The 17211-nt window shown below is 35.0% G+C and overlaps 1 protein-coding gene across 1 annotated transcript; it reads left to right on the top strand.

Moving 5' to 3' along the window:
* The first annotated feature begins 542 nt into the window (after positions 1–542).
* On the top strand, positions 543–16869 carry LOC142604158 (E3 ubiquitin-protein ligase Itchy). Its single transcript, XM_075768886.1, has 11 exons — positions 543–678; positions 1610–1681; positions 3714–3802; positions 4479–4638; positions 4924–5057; positions 9006–9146; positions 10953–11073; positions 11821–11925; positions 12155–12251; positions 12635–12707; positions 13384–16869. Exons 2-11 carry the CDS (start codon positions 1619–1621, stop codon positions 13481–13483), a joined length of 1083 nt encoding a protein of 360 aa, XP_075625001.1. The 5' UTR covers positions 543–678; positions 1610–1618; the 3' UTR covers positions 13484–16869.
* Positions 16870–17211: the final 342 nt, after the last annotated feature.

The raw sequence follows: 17211 nt of genomic DNA, 5'->3' as shown, positions 1-17211 counted from the left end.
GAAAGGGTTTTTTTCCTCTTTGTACCTTCTTATACGGAAAGTTTTACATGTAATAATGCTTCCTAATTTTCTGGGTTTTTTAATCCACTGATAACTGTCCCTGAAGAAGGCAGAAGAAAGTGTCTAACACTTTAGAATCCTTCTTGCCAAATAGTATATAAGATTTGAGGGTAATGGAGGAGCTTCATCAGTGCTGTTGATGACCAGATCCCTTCTTTCCACGTACAAGTCTGTCTTTTTAAAACTGCACTCAATGCTTTCTTTCTTTTATTTTTAGGGACCAGAATGGAGTTAAAACCAGAATTTAACTCCCAACTGAAATTAACTGAATGTCATACCATCCTTATTGTTAGAATCTTTTTTACAGTTAAGAATCAGATACTGGTTAAAAAGTACTGTGTATGCACTCCATGGTTTACAAAGGAAGACTTTTTTTTAGTTTAAAAACTAGAAAATTACGTCCCAAAATCAAAAAATGTGAATAAGAAGCTTCAACTAGATAGCCAACAAAACCATACAACTATATAACTAATACATTTGTAGGCTTTTACTTAAATTACAAAACCACTTTTGAAATTAATTTGTTTTTCTCCTTTTGGTTCCAGAGCCAATGGACCCCAGATAGCTTATGTGCGTGATTTCAAGGCAAAGGTCCATTATTTCAGATTCTGGTGTCAGGTACGGATTCATTTCTTGGGAATATTTGTTTGCATTTTGGGGTTTTGCCTACATGCTTTAAATGAACTCTTCAATGCTTTGCAAGGAAAGGTAATCAACCTACTTTAAGGTTAAAAGTGAGTTAAATTAGGAGGGAGTAAATACAGGACTTGTATAAACTCATGTAAGCTTTAAAGCTAGGTAAGCTATGGCTTTAAAACTTCTTAGAATAAAGGAAAACATAAATTTAGCTAGGTTTTTTTCCAAAGTGGTGGGTTTCAGAATAGTGTTTTCTTTCTGCTGTTAATAAAGGAATATATGGAGGCACAGTATTTTTATAGTTAATACAAGATCTACTTCCTGCACAAATACAAACTTCTGGAAGAAAATGCAGGGCATTTGACACAGAACATGCATGTCTAAACATTGAAGAATATACTGTGTTGCACGTTAGTGTGCTCTAGCATAATACCAAATTCCAGTGTGTCAGTCTCAGTCCTCTAAACTCTATGTATATCAAAAGATTAGATAACTTGGTGTTTAGGAAAAAGTGTTGGGTTTAAATGTTCCAGTTTTCAAAAGTCGATGAATTATCCTTTGAAAAATAGTAGAGACACTAATTTTTCACTTTGAATTCTGTGCAGGATAACCTAAATTTTCTAATTTTGTGTTGAATTCTGGGGTAGAAAGCCTTGCTGACTTAGATTATGTTATTTGAACCTGGTCTAAGCAGGATCTGGAGGCACGTATATCTCCCTGTAGGTATCGATATTGGAAGCAATTTGTTCTTGGAGTAAATTACAATTCAAATTTCTTGATTACTGGGTTTGTTTTTTATGGATTAGTGGAATTCAACTGTACCTCTTAAAAAATATATACAACAATTAACAGTCTGAACTCAGTATCAGAAACTCTAAGTGATTGTGCACTTCACCTCTAAATTTCATTTCAGCAACTGGTAATGCCACAACACATAAAGATTACAGCAAGCAGAAAAACATTATTCGAGGACTCATTTCAACAGGTATTGTATTAAAACATGTTAGTTGTGGGCATGAAGAGTTGAGTTGATTACGTTTATTGTCACATGTCATTCCTGATCCTTTGACATCTTGCTAATGTTATTTTAAGTGAGACTAACCAAAAATACTAGTTTAATAGTTAGGATAGAATCATACTTATATATTAAAAGATCATGCTCAAATGTGAAGTTCTGGCTGTAAAGACTGTGTCATCTAACAGAGAAGGTAATTTTTTAATTTTTTTTTTATTTTTCCTCAGAATTCTTTAAAATCTAAGTTAATTTTGAGGGGAGTGCTGTGGCAGAGCAGCTACCCATTCTCAGGAAGTTTTCATACTGTGCTTATGTTTGTTGGCACATTTTTCCTAGCAGTGTGTTATATAAGTATGGGCTATGTACCAAAATAGATTAAGCTGATCTTAGTCTGGGTGTTATGGGTCTTTAAATAGAGTAATGGAATGGTTAAAAGAAAACAAAAATTATTAATTCTATTTAGATTATTAGTAACAAAATTCTTATTAATGTCTAGATCTAAACCATGGTTAAATTTTGCTCCTGTACAATATTTTCAAGGGCTTTGGACTTTCACTTTTGAATGTTCGTTGTGGCAATAAATCACTCCCATTTCTTGTTAAATTGAAGCGAAAAGCAGCTCTTTGTCAGTTTAATAAGAGCATTGGAAGTGCATGGAACAACTCCTCTTGGCAGATACTCTTCTTAGCCCCCTCTGTATTTTTCTGACTTAAAAGTAACTTAAGAAAATGCAGACCTTGTCCAAGAAGATAGGAACTTTTAGCTTCCTCTGTGCCTAGCTGAATTTTTTTTTCCTATATGTCTTCAGACTTCGTTTCTTGTAGGAATTATCACAGATGTGTCAAGCCAGGAAATTTGAACAAGTAGAATAGTATGTTGAGAAAAATATGTTCTTAAATAAGGATTATTGCTTTCTTGTTCAAAGTATTGTAAAATGGCTTAGCAGAAGCAACAAATAGTGCAGTTGGCTAGTCTTTTCTTTTGGAACAGTGATGTCTTCAAATAAAAGGGATTAGAAGGGGACAAAATAAATCCTGCAACTGAAAGTTAGCTCCAGCCTATTTCTAAAACTGCACTTGGTCCTTTTACAGTAACCATAGAGGTAATAAAATTATATTGTACTGGAAAGAATCAAGAGAGAGATTATGTAATTATGTTGACATAATTACACAAACCTAGGTTTCCTTAGGGAAGCAGGGTGCCTTATCAATAATTTAGATGACAAATTGCAAAGACCTGAGTTAATTTTTATACTTGTTAGTCATTCATCATTTGCAGATATCTCTGTTGGGGTTATAAAATTTTTTGCGATGATTACTACAGACATATAGGAGAGACTTTAAAATGCAAATCTTGACCCAAATTCTGTGCCTTCATTGCAAACAAAACTTAAGGTTCTTGGACACACAAAAGTGTTATGTGAAATTCTCTGACAATTGACCAAATCAGTGTAATTACAAATTTGGTCATTGTATTAAAACCAGCATTAGTAAAGTTCCTTAGCATCTGTGATTCTTCCTAACTTTTAAAAAACAAACCAGCTAGATTTTTGTTATCCTCTTTAGGAGATGAAGCTGTAAAATTAAAAAAATATATATAATGTATGTTTATTGTTGGTTTGTTTCTAATTTATTTAAGTCCTTGATTCATGACTCTTCATTACTTGTAACTAGGATACCATTCAGTATGGTATTTAACAAATACCAAATTTACTCACTTTGGGCCTGTTATTTACTGGCTAGGTTGCTGGCCTAAGTATCCCTAGTCTTTAATTTCAGAATTATTTCTTTTACATCTTTCACTTTTTAATCTATGGAAATACGTTTACACTAACACTTCAAATTCCATGAACATTCCATAAGAAGGTACTTCACGTATTCATAGTTCATTTTATGGTCTGGATTATTTAAATGCTATATTGCTTGATAGCAAATAGTAGTAAGTCTAGCCAGTGCTTATAGCTGTTTTCTTACAAAGATTTGATTGTTTTTCTTTTACTAAGATAATGAGCTTCAGCCCTCAGGATTTACGGAGACGTTTATGGGTTATTTTCCCTGGTGAAGAAGGCTTAGATTATGGTGGTGTTGCAAGGTAAACTAAACTGAAATGGTAAATAATATCATCTCCAGCAAGTTGTTGGTGTGAAGATTTTCCCAAAGTAGTTATTTAAACTGTAGTGCTTTCAAAATATTAGTGAAGTTTATTCCTTATCTTTCCTCAGAATAGCTGAGGAAGACAGTTGCTTAAGATGTATACGTGTCTTAAAACTGTAAAAAATTATTTTCAGTTCGCATTAGGAATACTTTAATCGTCTCAGTGATTAAAGAGATGCACAGTTTACTGAACTGTAGTAAGCCTTTGGCACAACCATTAATATCAAAGTAGAAGTTTATTGAAAAAGTGAATAGAAATCTACTTTCAAGTCAAAAGTCTTTACTGGCATGTAACTGAGAAATGCATGTATTAATTAGCATTCCCTAAAACTCTATAAAGTTTAAATCAGCATTAGACTTTTAATCTGCTCATTTACATAAGGATGTTTTTTTATCCAAACCACTGACAGTCATATATCATTGTAACTTTTCGTATTAATTGATAATTTGTGTTAGTTTCAATTTGTTTTCAATTTGGTCTAGCATACTTTCTGGTAAAGAAGTCAGATTGACTACTTATGTGCCAACAAGTTCCTAAGTTAACATGAGTTAGCTAAAGTAATTTCTAATTTAATTTATTTTGAAATGTGTTTTTATTGTTTGTGTGATTTCAGGGAATGGTTCTTTCTATTGTCACATGAAGTTTTGAACCCAATGTATTGCCTATTTGAATATGCAGGGAAAGATAACTACTGCTTACAGATAAACCCAGCCTCTTATATTAATCCAGACCATCTGAAATACTTCCGATTTATTGGAAGATTCATTGCCATGGTAAGTTCAAAAGTAGACAGCGGTTCTCTCATGCAATTTTCCTATCAATAAATATTGTACCATCAGATGGATAATTAAACAATTATTTTTTGAGCTGAAACTATGATGAGGTGTTTGGATATAACTACTGTTGGTATAAGTTAATTCAGCATATTAGCAGTCATGATATTCTGTGTTGTTTTAATTCTTTGGCTGTGAAATTTCATCGGTACAGAGTACAGAATGTTGTCATATTAAGTATGCAATCGTCCTTTACATTATTTTGTCTGTTTTCATGTTCTTCAGGCTTTGTTCCATGGGAAATTCATTGACACTGGTTTCTCTCTGCCGTTCTATAAACGTATCCTAAACAAGCCAGTAGGACTCAAGGATTTAGAATCTGTTGACCCAGAGTTTTACAACTCTCTCATCTGGGTAAAGTGAGTTTGACTTGATTTTGTTCTTGAAATAGCCATACAATGTTTTGATTTTCACTTCTGCCAGGAAGTAGGTGTGGATTTATTACTAAAAATCCCACTGGAAAGTATAATGCATCAATTGCAGAGCAGTACTGGAATTTTTACTGTAATTTTAGGTACATATAATAGTTTGATAATGCAAAAGCCTTTCTGGTTTGTTGAATATTCTGCACAGCATCTTGCATTCCGTTTTTGCTATTTTTTAATAAATCTAGCTAGACATTATACAGATGTGGCAGTCTTGAACACTGTTACAAATAAAATGGCTCGAGTAAATTGCACTGAAACTTTTCAGATAACTGATTAAAAGAAATCAGAAAAAAGCCACTCAATGTTTCTCTAGTACCTGGTTTAGTTAGAAAACTTGAAAAAATTTAGTGCTACAATAATGTGACGTTAACAAATGTAGTTTAATATTTACTACTGCATAATTCTTCTGTTAGTCATACCTGAAATTTGACTTCAACGTTAATATTGAAGATGTAATGCTTTAAAGAAGTTAATGCTCATGCATTTTTCTAGCTGCTCTTAGTTTTTTTTGCTCCAAGCTGAATGATTCAAGACCATTCCTACATATAGCCTTCCATGTATGCATTGTCAGTCATCTGTCTATTCTACATTCATACTCCTTTTGAGTCCTCCTCCTCTGCTCCTTTGCAGATTCCTCTCCAGAGAGCAGCAAGTAAAAAGGATCTGGAGTTTGTAGACCATAATTATTTTGGAATTATGTGTTAAAAATATTTTAAGAAATAATTAAAAAACCCCCTTAGATCTAAAGCATTGTAATTTTGTACATATTTTATAATATCAGGACTCCGGGATGTTGTAGTCCATGATTGATGTGCACCATGTGTTTCATTAACACAGGCAATTTTCTTTTCACAACAGTTTAAAGAAGGGAAAGACAGACAAATTCAATTAAAATTTTTTTGCTTCTGCTATAGTAAAAACAATTTAGCAGAAAAATTAGTCTTTTTTATGTGACTACAGAGAAAACATTTTGCTTAAGAATCATACAAAGCCAGAATAGTTTTAAAAATGCTTTGAGAAATTTATAAAAGGTGTGGGGATTGGTTTTTAAAATGCAGCAATAAATGTTACAGACAAGATTGTAATCTGCCGTAGTGGTGAATCTTGGAAACATTACCATCAATAATGAGGAGGGGGGAAAGCACCTTTATGAGATGTTTACAAATTGAGATAAGAATTTTGATATTGTTTTCAAAGAGTAGTGCGTTCCATACTCAATGTATGCGCTGCTAAAAGGTGTAGTGAGTTAAAATTCCATTAGGAAAACTTAAAATAGTTGCTGTTTGAGTAAAGATGCTGTGAAACTGAGACCTGAAAGGGAAAAAAAGTCTCGAAGCTTTAAGTCCTGATTTCTGTAATTAAGGAATCCTGTTACCTGTTTTGTAGTCAGAAAAGTTACATATATTTTTTCAAAGAAAGAGACATCTTGTGACTTACTGAGTTTTAGAGACCAAGCAAATATGATACTGAAAAATGCAAGCTATAGGGAAGAAATTTGCATTAAATCGTGGGGGAAGCTATTACTGGTGAATGATCTTCTGACTAAATTCTAACAAGTCGCACATATAACAATGTTTACCTTATGAACAGTATTAACCCATTAATATTTTGTGGAAAGTCTAGACTAAATGGCTGTTGTTTTAAGCCATTATTCTGTAGACATAGTTGCATCTCTGCATTTGTGTGTGTAGTGCAGATAAGCTGGCCGCTTTTCACATTTCAAGGATGGGGTTTCTTTATAACACCCAATAATTGCAGGTCTTTCAGAGCTGCTCGAGTGTGTTACATTTATTCTGTATGGTTCTTTTGGTGCATATGTAATTTATAATGGTCTAAAAGAGCACAGAGGCTTCTGGATGTCAATATCAGGCTGCTTGTCTACAGCAATAAATGGGGACTTGTCATAGACATCACAGACTACTTTTCCCCATCATTTTAATTCAAAGTATCCAGTGTTGCAAGATACCACCCAGTGGATTGTTGTTGTGAAACTTCCAAGACTGAATTCTTGGGTACCAGCAGTCCCTAATGAAAGATTTTGTCAAAGACAGGAGAAGCCTGCATCTGTAGTGAGGAAGTAGGAAACTCAGAACTTACTGTCAAGACCAACTCTTACATCTCACTGTATATGAGGGTTTCAAACGACTAAACTGTGCAGGGTACATATGCTTTTATTAATCTGCACTCAGTGTTTGGGGTTTTTTTGTTTGTTTGGAGTTTTTTTTTTGTTACCATAGAAGAAAGTGATAGGGAAGCTTAAAGCTGTAACAAGAACTTTTCTGAAGACTGTCTCTAGAGCAAGTATGACCCAAATAGCAGTAGCAATTTCTGTAGTGATAAAGAAATCTTCTAGGTTGAAGTCCACGAAAGGCTTTGCCCCTTTAAAAAAAACACTTAAGGATATGAAAATTCTAGAGAAAAACCTTCAGACGTCTGAGGGGTGCACATTGACTTCTTAAGTACAGAGACCCAAAATTCATGTTTAGTGTAGTTGAGCCTCCTTATCTGTAATGCTGATGAATCATAGAATGATAGAACAGTTTGGATCAGAAGGAACCTCACAGCCCATCCAGTCCCACCCCTGCCATGGGCAGGGACACCCGCCACTAGCCCAAGTTGCCCAAAGCCCCATCCAACCTGGCCTTAACACTTCCAGGGATGGGATGAAGTTATCCTCTAAGGAAATGACTGCAAATTTGTAGGTGAAATAAGTCATGTCTGTCGGGGTGGACATAATTTTGTTCCTCACCAAACAAGTAAATGTTATAACTTTCCAGGCAGCTTTCAGTAGTTTTGAATTTCTTGGTGCTTCTTCTGTTGGGTGGCCATTTTCCTTGTTCCCTCAATTGTGAAAATTTCACAGAATCATTTAGTTTTGAAAAGGACCTCTAGAGTCATGTAGTCAAACCTCTTGGCTCAAACTGAGCTAGAGCAGGTATCTTTTGTTTTAAAAGGAAGAGGTGATTTTATTTCATCATCCATCCATCTGAAACCCTCCCTTGTCATCTGAGATTTCATGCAATAGCATGTGTTTTTGAAAAGATCAAGTTCAGAAGCACTACTGTGTCACAGTGCTAGATAAACCACCGTGATATTTTCAAGACTGACATATCTGTGTTACAGTTCAGGACAAATATCTTGATTTTACACTTTATTTGGGGGGGGGGAAATGGTCATCAAAACCTCTACATATGCAAGTGATTCTTCACTTTACAGAAGTGCACATCACATATAAATTACCATGTTGTTCTCCTGGCTATTAACACTTATAAAGAGAATAGAGTTTATTTGAGCAATGTTTGTTGGCTACAGATTCTTCCCATGCTGAAATTTCTAAAAGAATTCCTCTTTAGCGGGAGTATTTGTACTTTGTTAACTTAGGGGCTTGTTTTAGTATATACTTACAAGATAGTCCCATAAATACACTGGAGTTGAAGATAATTCATTAAGCATGCAAAGTCTTTCTTAGTTGCTTCTTATTATCTGACAAAGTGACAGCGACAGTTTAATGCAGTCCTTACATTACCTGTTAGAAGAAGCAATCATGCAATGAAATACAAAAATGTCATTACTTGAGAAGTTTCTGTATTCCATAGACATTCTGCAGATCATAGTCAGCAGGTAGTTTGTCAGCCTTGCGATTGGTAAATTTAAGGGTACTAGTGATTAAAAACTTCTGATCAGCAGTAGAATTCATGTATGCACATTGGTAAAATGAGTCAGTACTTCTTGGAAAACCATAATTATTGTGTAAGGAACATTTCTGTATCTTGATTATTTAGTTCCAACCCCTTTTTCTTAAGGTTCTTCATACCCATCTCCTCTACTGAGTAAAAGGTCTTTATACAGTTACTTAAAATGATATTTTTTTCCTTACAGAGAGAATAATATTGAAGAATGTGGCCTGGAAATGTTTTTCTCAGTTGACAAAGAAATTCTAGGTGAAATCAAAAGTCATGATTTGAAGCCAAATGGTAGCAACATTCTGGTCACAGAAGAAAACAAAGAAGAATACATTAGGTAAGAATACATGAAGATTTTAAAATACTCTTATCTCTGTCATTTTCTTTCTTTAGTTCTAGCAAGAAAAGATTGTCAAACAATGTTATCTGAAGCACTGTTGAAGTTCTGTCTCTGAGTAATTGCTGATGCTGGCAACAAGTGGCAATTGTTTGGATATCATATTTGAAAGAAGAATATTGATAGAAATAGATTTTTACAATCCACTTTTCCCAAAGATTACAGTTTGTAGAAGGTCCACTTTTTTTCCTAGAGATATTTTAGTTTAGCAGAACAACATGACAACAAATGTGAATGGCAGGTATTGCATGAAATTGTTGCATGTGTTTATTATTAGAATCATACTGCTTCATAGCCTGCTGATATTCCACCCAGCCATTTATGTATGGGGGTTTTTTAAACTTAAGAACGTTTTTGGATGCTTTTGTGATGTTTGTTATTTTTTAAAGATACTTGGAATCACTACTAGTTTTATCTGAACTGGTCTTATAGTATATTTAGGCCTTGGCATTTGTAACAGGACAGTGTTATGAATGATGTCTTAAGTTGTATTGTCATGCATGAAGGATTTTGTTTGCAGTACCAGAATGTTTTAAAGCTATAGGTTAAGAGGGAAAGAGCCTAAGAGCAATTAAAGCATAAAAATGTGAACAGTGACCTGCTTTGTCCTGAAATAGCCCTTCTTCCTCGATGTGCAGCAGTGCATAAGCTCTGCTTTGAGGTGTGATCTTCAACATATAAGCTTGGAGGATGTGCTGGGGGGGGGGGGGAAGTTACAGATTGCAGGCACAAAATAAACTGAATCCCAGTAGAATTTTCCTCTCTTACGATGTGTTCTGTGAAGGCGTCTTTCACGGGAAGCAGTGAGAGAGAGAGGGGAGTGGATTTTGTTTTCATCACATGAGTAATCTGAAGACATTTCAGTGATTCACAGAAAAGGTAGTATTTGCAGAAGAAACATATTGGCATTTTGCAGTTTTGCAAAGTATTAATATTGGAGGCGAAAATAAGGAGGATCTGCAGAAAACCATTCTCTTCTAGTTCCTAGGAACCCAGGAAGAGCTCACATTCCAGTTGGACTCACATTCTTTTGTCTTACTCTGAGTCCTGCTTTAAGTCCCCAAAGTTTCTAGGATTGAAACCAGAAAATAGCCATCTCTCCTTTAGACTCCAGTTCTCCTGACAGGTTAGGCTTGAATTCAGCATAGTATCTGCTTCTCCATGGGTTCAGATTCTTCGGGTCTCCTGCCTGCTTTTCACCCTTTTATTAATAGAGAGTGGAGTTTCTGCCACAGAGCAAAGTTTCATGATTAACAGAAACAAATATGGAACTTTCCAAATGGACACAGTCATTTCTTGGTAAGCTAGCAGTCCTACTTATCTTCACCAGTACCACTTGACCTAGTTTTTACCTTCTAATGGATAATGACTGAGATTTCTGGGGAGAATATTAGACAAATACAGCTCTGCATTTTTTTCTTTCTTCAAATGCCTAGGGACTGCTGTGCTCTCATTAATATAATCAGTCAATAGATGCTGCCTTGGCTTTGAGTCTAAAATACTTTCCATAGTAGAATGGCTGAAAACATAGGGTTTTAACTTAAAGAAAAAACAAAATAATTTGCACAGAGTACAGGTTACTAATAAAATTGTACAATGCTCTATCCCCAGAACTTTCCAGACTTTCCTTTTTTTTTTTTTTTTTTTTAAACTTAGCCTATTTTGAGGTGAACTGTAAGCTAACAAAGATGTGGACCTGGGTTAGCACAAGCCATTTAGACTATCTTTCTGTATTTTCTTTTACAGACTAGTAGCAGAATGGAGACTTTCCCGAGGTGTTGAGGAGCAGACACAGGCTTTCTTTGAAGGCTTCAATGAAATTCTGCCACAACAGTATTTGCAGTATTTTGATGCTAAGGAACTGGAGGTAAAGGATTGTTTGGCTATTGCTAGGTCCAGGTTGTTACACATAAAATACTTAAACTCCAGTCATTATGTCTGAAGAGCAGAAGTCACTAAGGCTGACAGCTCTGTTTTATAGGGCATATGAGGGAAACTTTATGGAGTAGTATTTGATGAGTGTGTTTCCCCCCAACTTTCCTCTTTGCAGCTTACTGATGTGTTTCTAAAGGCTAAGATTCTGCCAAGCAAAACTTCTTACCGAAATCCTTTTGTAATCATCAGTAATTTGATTTGCCTGTGTTCAAAGAATGAATAACTTGACAGAAAGGGAGATAAAACCAGATATGCAATGAATGATTGCATATAGACTGGACCAGGTTCTGGATGGTTATGGTATCTCAAAAGTTACACTTTCTGAAGCATCTGTTCAATTTAAAAAGATAAAACCAAAACATCCTATTCCTAGTGGAGAATTGTATGGCTGGGCGATGATAAACTGTTCCTGGTTTGAATGTCTAAATGCAAGCAATTATTCTTTTTTTCATGACAGAGATGCTTCCTATTTTGTGGCCTCCAAATACACTTCATGAGCAGTCATCGCTCTTTGTTGTAGAAGCTTGGGATAAAGTTGAAAAGTAAAAACAAGTATACTGTCATTGCAGATGCTTCTAAGTATGGGTGCAGTTGATGTTCTGTTTTGCTATGTGGGAAGGCATAGAAGGAAAGTCATAACTTGTACTAGCATGTTTATTTCCCTTTTTCTCTCCGAAAGGTGCTTCTATGTGGAATGCAAGAAATAGATTTGAATGACTGGCAGAGACATACCATCTACCGGCACTATACCAGGACCAACAGACAGATAGTGTGGTTCTGGCAGGTTTGTAGACTTTGTTTTATTCTCAGACCAACAGAAGTTACAGAGCACATCTACAGCTTAGTAAACAATACTCAGAATTATTGAACAGATCCGTAGCGTGTGAATATAAATTGCTACTGCTAATCCAGCTATTCGTAACAGTCATGTAATTTGTTACTCTGTGGACAATGATGTGAAAATCTGAATATCAAATCTATACCTAAATATTTATTTGCATTATTATTTTCAGTTTGTGAAAGAAATAGATAATGAGAAGAGAATGAGACTCTTGCAGTTTGTTACTGGAACATGCAGATTACCAGTGGGAGGATTTGCTGACCTCATGGGTATGCATTTGATAATCCCTCTAATGCATTAGATTTTTTTTTTTTTTAAAGAACCAAGTTATATGTTTATGGACATTTCTAATGAATTTTATATTGAATGCTATTTTCTAAGTCCTGCGTATACTTAAGCTATGATGGAAAAAGAGATGGAGGGAATGTTTACACCTTTGGTATTGAGTTTCAAAATCACCTCAAATTTATGCATTTCGCCACATGCATACTTTGATCTAGACAGAGTTATATCGTGAAAGACAGATGTCTTTTTTTCTGTGTGAGGAATGGTATTGTTTTGTGTCTAAGCCTTTCATACTTCAGTTGTAATGTATTGCCTACAGATACAAAGGTAGCTATACCTATGCCTTGTTTATCTGAATTTGTTACAGGGAGCAACGGACCCCAAAAATTTTGTATTGAAAAAGTTGGAAAGGAGAACTGGTTACCTAGAAGTCATACCTGGTGAGTATCAAAATATTACTGTTGTTCTGGTTTTGCTGACAAGAATCTACTTGGAGATTTTAGTAAATGTGTAATATACTTAAATGCTTGAGACTGTGTGAAAGCAAAGACCAAGTTATACCAATAAACTTTGTTGTTGAATAATAGCTGAACTTCTGAAAAAACTTTTGGCGTGGAGTAGATTCTATTGTAAATTCCATGGATTTGTGTATTACTGAAAATGTAAAGTAATAAACAGTGCTGTCTAAAGAGATTGAGATTGATCTTTTGTTATCACTACACTCCATCTTGATAGTAGCCACATTCCCATTCCCTGTTCCCTAGAGAAAAGGTAGCTTCTACTCAGTTCCTCAGGTGTATTAGTGGTTAGTAAAAACACACAAATTTAAAATTTCAAATGTGAATGATTACTCTAGCTAACTAACTAGGAAAAGTTAGTGAAATTTCTTACCAGGTACACTGCATTTCTGGAAAACTATCACTGTTCAAGCACTTGAACTCCAGCTTTCACTCTCAGAAATATATAAGTTTATGTTTAGTTATCAGTTTTTCACACAGTATAAATCCAGGTATCCATCTACACAGCAAAAAGTTTCATTACCTGTATTCATAATGGATTTTTTTTTTGTGATGGTTTAATTATTTTTCAGTACTTAATTTTTTTCTTTGTTTTCAGTTTCAATCGCTTAGACCTTCCACCTTATAAGAATTATGAGCAGTTGAAGGAAAAGCTGTTGTTCGCAATTGAAGAAACAGAAGGATTTGGGCAAGAATAGGTAAAATTTGCACCTTGAAGAATGTGAACTCAACACGATGTATGTTCTTCACTTCTTGTTGCACACTTCATTGTAAAGTAGACTTGACTTGGATTTATTTAACAATACTAATGTGTAAGTAAATGGATGTTATCCTGAGATTTTATCCACATTAACTCTGGATTTCTATTGAGCACTTTCAGAAATCAAATGAGCAATCAGATATGGCTACAAACGAATTATGACCTAAGTAGAGGTTTAATACAGCTTTGGGCTCTGCTTTGTTTTACCATTCATTAATTAGAATGTGTCCTTAATGACTGACAGATTTTTAACAATAGTTTTGTCTTTCCTTTTTAGTAGCATTTTTTGCTACTGATGCAGTGGGAAGTTCATTGGTAGCTGCAATGCTGCAGCATCATCATAAGCCTCTTTACAGCAGTGTTATTAGAGCCAGCTTGTAACCATCTTCTGCGTACCATGGGCAAATTCATCGCTTAAGCTCTTTTTTCTAACTCAAGTGTGGCCAGACTGTTTTTTTTCCCCGTCTGGAGTCTGCTCACATGCCAGCTGGACTCAGGCTGCTGTTAAGGGGATGTCAAACTGTGGCACAAATCCAGGGCATCGCTTTGCTTTGTTTTTTCCCTGATCCTGCTAATTTCAGCAAAATAAACACCCGCCCAAAGTTGTTGGAACATTTCTGTCTGCCCTCAGAAGAATTCCGATCTTTTTCTGTGTAACACATTTAACTTTTAAATCAAAATTAACACTGTGGTACTTCACTTGTTCTGCAAAAGACAAGACCACCTGGGATTGCACTGATTCCGTTTAGATTCCTGTTTGCAGACTGATGTTTCTTGTCAAAAGTGTTAATGGACATTTTTCTCAGTGTTATTCTTACATGTTGCAGTCAGTTTGCTCTGAAGACTTTATTGGGTTCTCAGGAAGAGGTACAAAACAACTGGATTCAGAAAATGATAATACTTACCATTTTTGCTGATGAACTGATTTGCGATACCGGCTAAGGCTAAGAGGGTTAGAAAGTTCAGACACAGATCAAAGATGATTTTTTTTTTAAAAGGTGGAGTATCGGTAAATAGTTCTATAAAGATTGAAACTAAAGTTTCGGGGGAGGTTTCTAAGCTAATTCACCCTAAGCTGCTTATAGCTAGTAATTTTGTAGTGAGTTCCTATTGGATTAATAACATCTTTTACTTCCTTTTAGAATCTGTTGATATTCAATTCTCTTCTGGTTTACAATAATGTTTTGCATTTTACTGCTCCTTTAGACTGAATGCACTTTTTGGGTATGGTCAGCTCTTTCCCTATCTGAAGGGAGGAAAGCAAACTTCAGTGAGATGAGCTGTTAGTGATAGTAAGAGACATGACACTAGAAATAGCACATATTAAAGCATAACCGGAGCTCAAAGCATTGGGATAGGAGTTGTATTTAAGAGGCTTCTAGATGTCGGAGCTGAAACGGGACAGTGGGAAACTGTAAAACTGAACTTCAGTCTTGAAAAGAATATTTCTTTCCTGCTGTCCTTTCTGTTAAAACTATAAGAGGGAAAAACTGATTCCATTTTTCTGTCTAAGAACAACCAAGAAAGTATAGTTTTTAACTGACTTCAAGAGTTTTTCAGGTCATACAAAGTGATACATGCTTTTTTGGAAGGCAGAATGCTTAGACTTCAGAGTGAATAGCTCTTTTGTCCTGCATGTTCTAAGAAAGGCCTGGAAAAGAGTTTCTGATGATGCAGAAATGACCCTCTTACAATTTCATTGACGGTGAGAACTAACCCAACTTCATGGTTTTACTAGGAGGAAAACCTGCCAACTTCAACACATTTGATGGATATATTACTGTATACAGCTCATGAGGAGGAAAAAAAAAAGCCTTATAAATATTTTCTGTTTATATTAATTCTTACAATGAAATGTAGTTATCTAACATATTTACAAGAGACATTAAATTAAGCAAGATAATGCAAGATTAAGCTATGAAAAATAGTCTGTGTTCTGCATAATGCTTTATGATTCATGTAGGGAACCTAGAAATATTGTTAATGTATAAATATCACCCAAAAGGCTTTCAGCCCTATATTTTTAAAATAAAAAATAGTTATAATTGAAATAGCCTTAGCCCTAGTTCTATAGGGTATGGCTGTTTAATATTTTTATGGTTGAAATGTTTAGTTCAGGAAAAAGGTAAATGCTTGTATATATTTTTGCAGTCTGGGATTCCACTTATTCCATTTTTCTTTCTTTAATTTAAATGGCATGTTTATATGTCTTTTCTGCTGTATTAGGATGGGGGAAAGGGGGCTGGATATCCCTTGCACCAGATATGATTTTAAAATATTGCAGATAAAGAATTCATTGGGGGGGGAATAATCTGTGAAACATTGCATTTGGCCAAAATATATTTTTAAAAAAAAAAAAAGTTAAAGCAACTTTACTGGGTTAAATTGGCAATATTTCTGAAGTCAGAGGTTAAGATTACTTAGGCATTTTACTTTGTCAGCATTGTGAATGCTGACAAAGTAATTTTTTACAGCATGCTGTATAGAAATAAAAAGGAATTAATATAAGCCACTGGTGCACTTTTCTGTTCTTTACGGGGATCTGGTGAAAATAACATGTGGATGAGTCCACAGCATCTTGGTATCCCAGGTAACAGGTTATTGTGAATTGGACTTGTACAATTTTCAGCAGAGATTAATGAATTTGTCTCCCACTACTTCAACTGATTTAGCAGCCTGAGCTGCATAAATTCATAGTATGTCACAAATGTATATTCATATGCAACTGTCAATTGATCCTAATTTTCAAGTACTAAAATAACTTTCATTTAGAATTTTGCCTTATGAGAATGATATGAGAAAATTAAATGCTGAGCCGCTGATCTGAGAATTAACAAAGCCTTATTGTTCTGGGTAGCTCAGGAAATGTTAATATACTAATGAAATGCACAGTAAATGCGTCATGTCTTCATCTGATCTAGTATGGAAGTTGTTTTTTTTTTAATCCAGTTGCTTGTGTTAAAAAAAAAAAAAGCAAAGCTTTTTTTTACTATTCTGAGAAAAGTAAAACAAAAAAAGCTTAATTTTTTTGTTTGCATTTTTATTACATGCTGCACTGGATTTGTAATCTCAACTCTCTCTGTTATATTGGTATCTCCAGCCCCCTTTTTGTGGTGTCTTTTAATTTTCTTCAAGAATCACTGTTTGTGTATATGTGCTCTAGTGAACTCCTATATAAACTGGGATCAGCAGCACTGGATTGTAAAATACTGTACTGAAATTCATTGTTGAAATTTCCTTGCATTGTAATTTCAAATACTCAGGTAACTGTAACAGTATCTCAGTAAGTCAAATACTTTTATAAAACTACTTAAAGAGCTGGTAGTCTCATCATTATTCCTTCTGTGTGCAAATAAATTGTCTGTCTCCTCTTTGGGGGGTGAGGGGTTGGCTGAAGTTGTCCTTCTAGCAAAGTTCTTTAGGTATGTTTCTTTGCTGACACCTCTTCTGCCGTTGTTGATTGCATTGGAAATTCTTTAGGAGATTTCAGACACAGCTGCCATTGTGACTGGTTAGAAACTGCAGGTAAAAAAAAATCCCTGAATTTCTAGTGCTCATGGTCCTGGGGATGCTGCCCCGGGGAGACAGTGAGGCTGCTGGTCTGTTGGCAGTGGTGCTCTGTGGGAGATGGTCCGGAGAAAGGTTCTGCAGGAGCCACAGCTTTAA

This window comes from Balearica regulorum, chromosome 16, assembly GCF_011004875.1.
Source record: "Balearica regulorum gibbericeps isolate bBalReg1 chromosome 16, bBalReg1.pri, whole genome shotgun sequence".
In the NCBI taxonomy this organism is placed as follows: domain Eukaryota; kingdom Metazoa; phylum Chordata; class Aves; order Gruiformes; family Gruidae; genus Balearica; species Balearica regulorum.
This window is presented reverse-complemented; position numbering and strand designations above follow the sequence as displayed.

Excerpts from the sequence above, each read along its gene's own strand:
- LOC142604158 (XM_075768886.1), top strand. The coding sequence starts at position 1,619 with ATGCCACAACACATAAAGATTACAGCAAGCAGAAAAACATTATTCGAG. Across the intron at positions 11,074-11,820 it reads TTGATGCTAAGGAACTGGAG|GTGCTTCTATGTGGAATGCA; the intron begins GTAAAGGATTGT and ends TCTCTCCGAAAG. Across the intron at positions 11,926-12,154 it reads AGATAGTGTGGTTCTGGCAG|TTTGTGAAAGAAATAGATAA; the intron begins GTTTGTAGACTT and ends TATTATTTTCAG.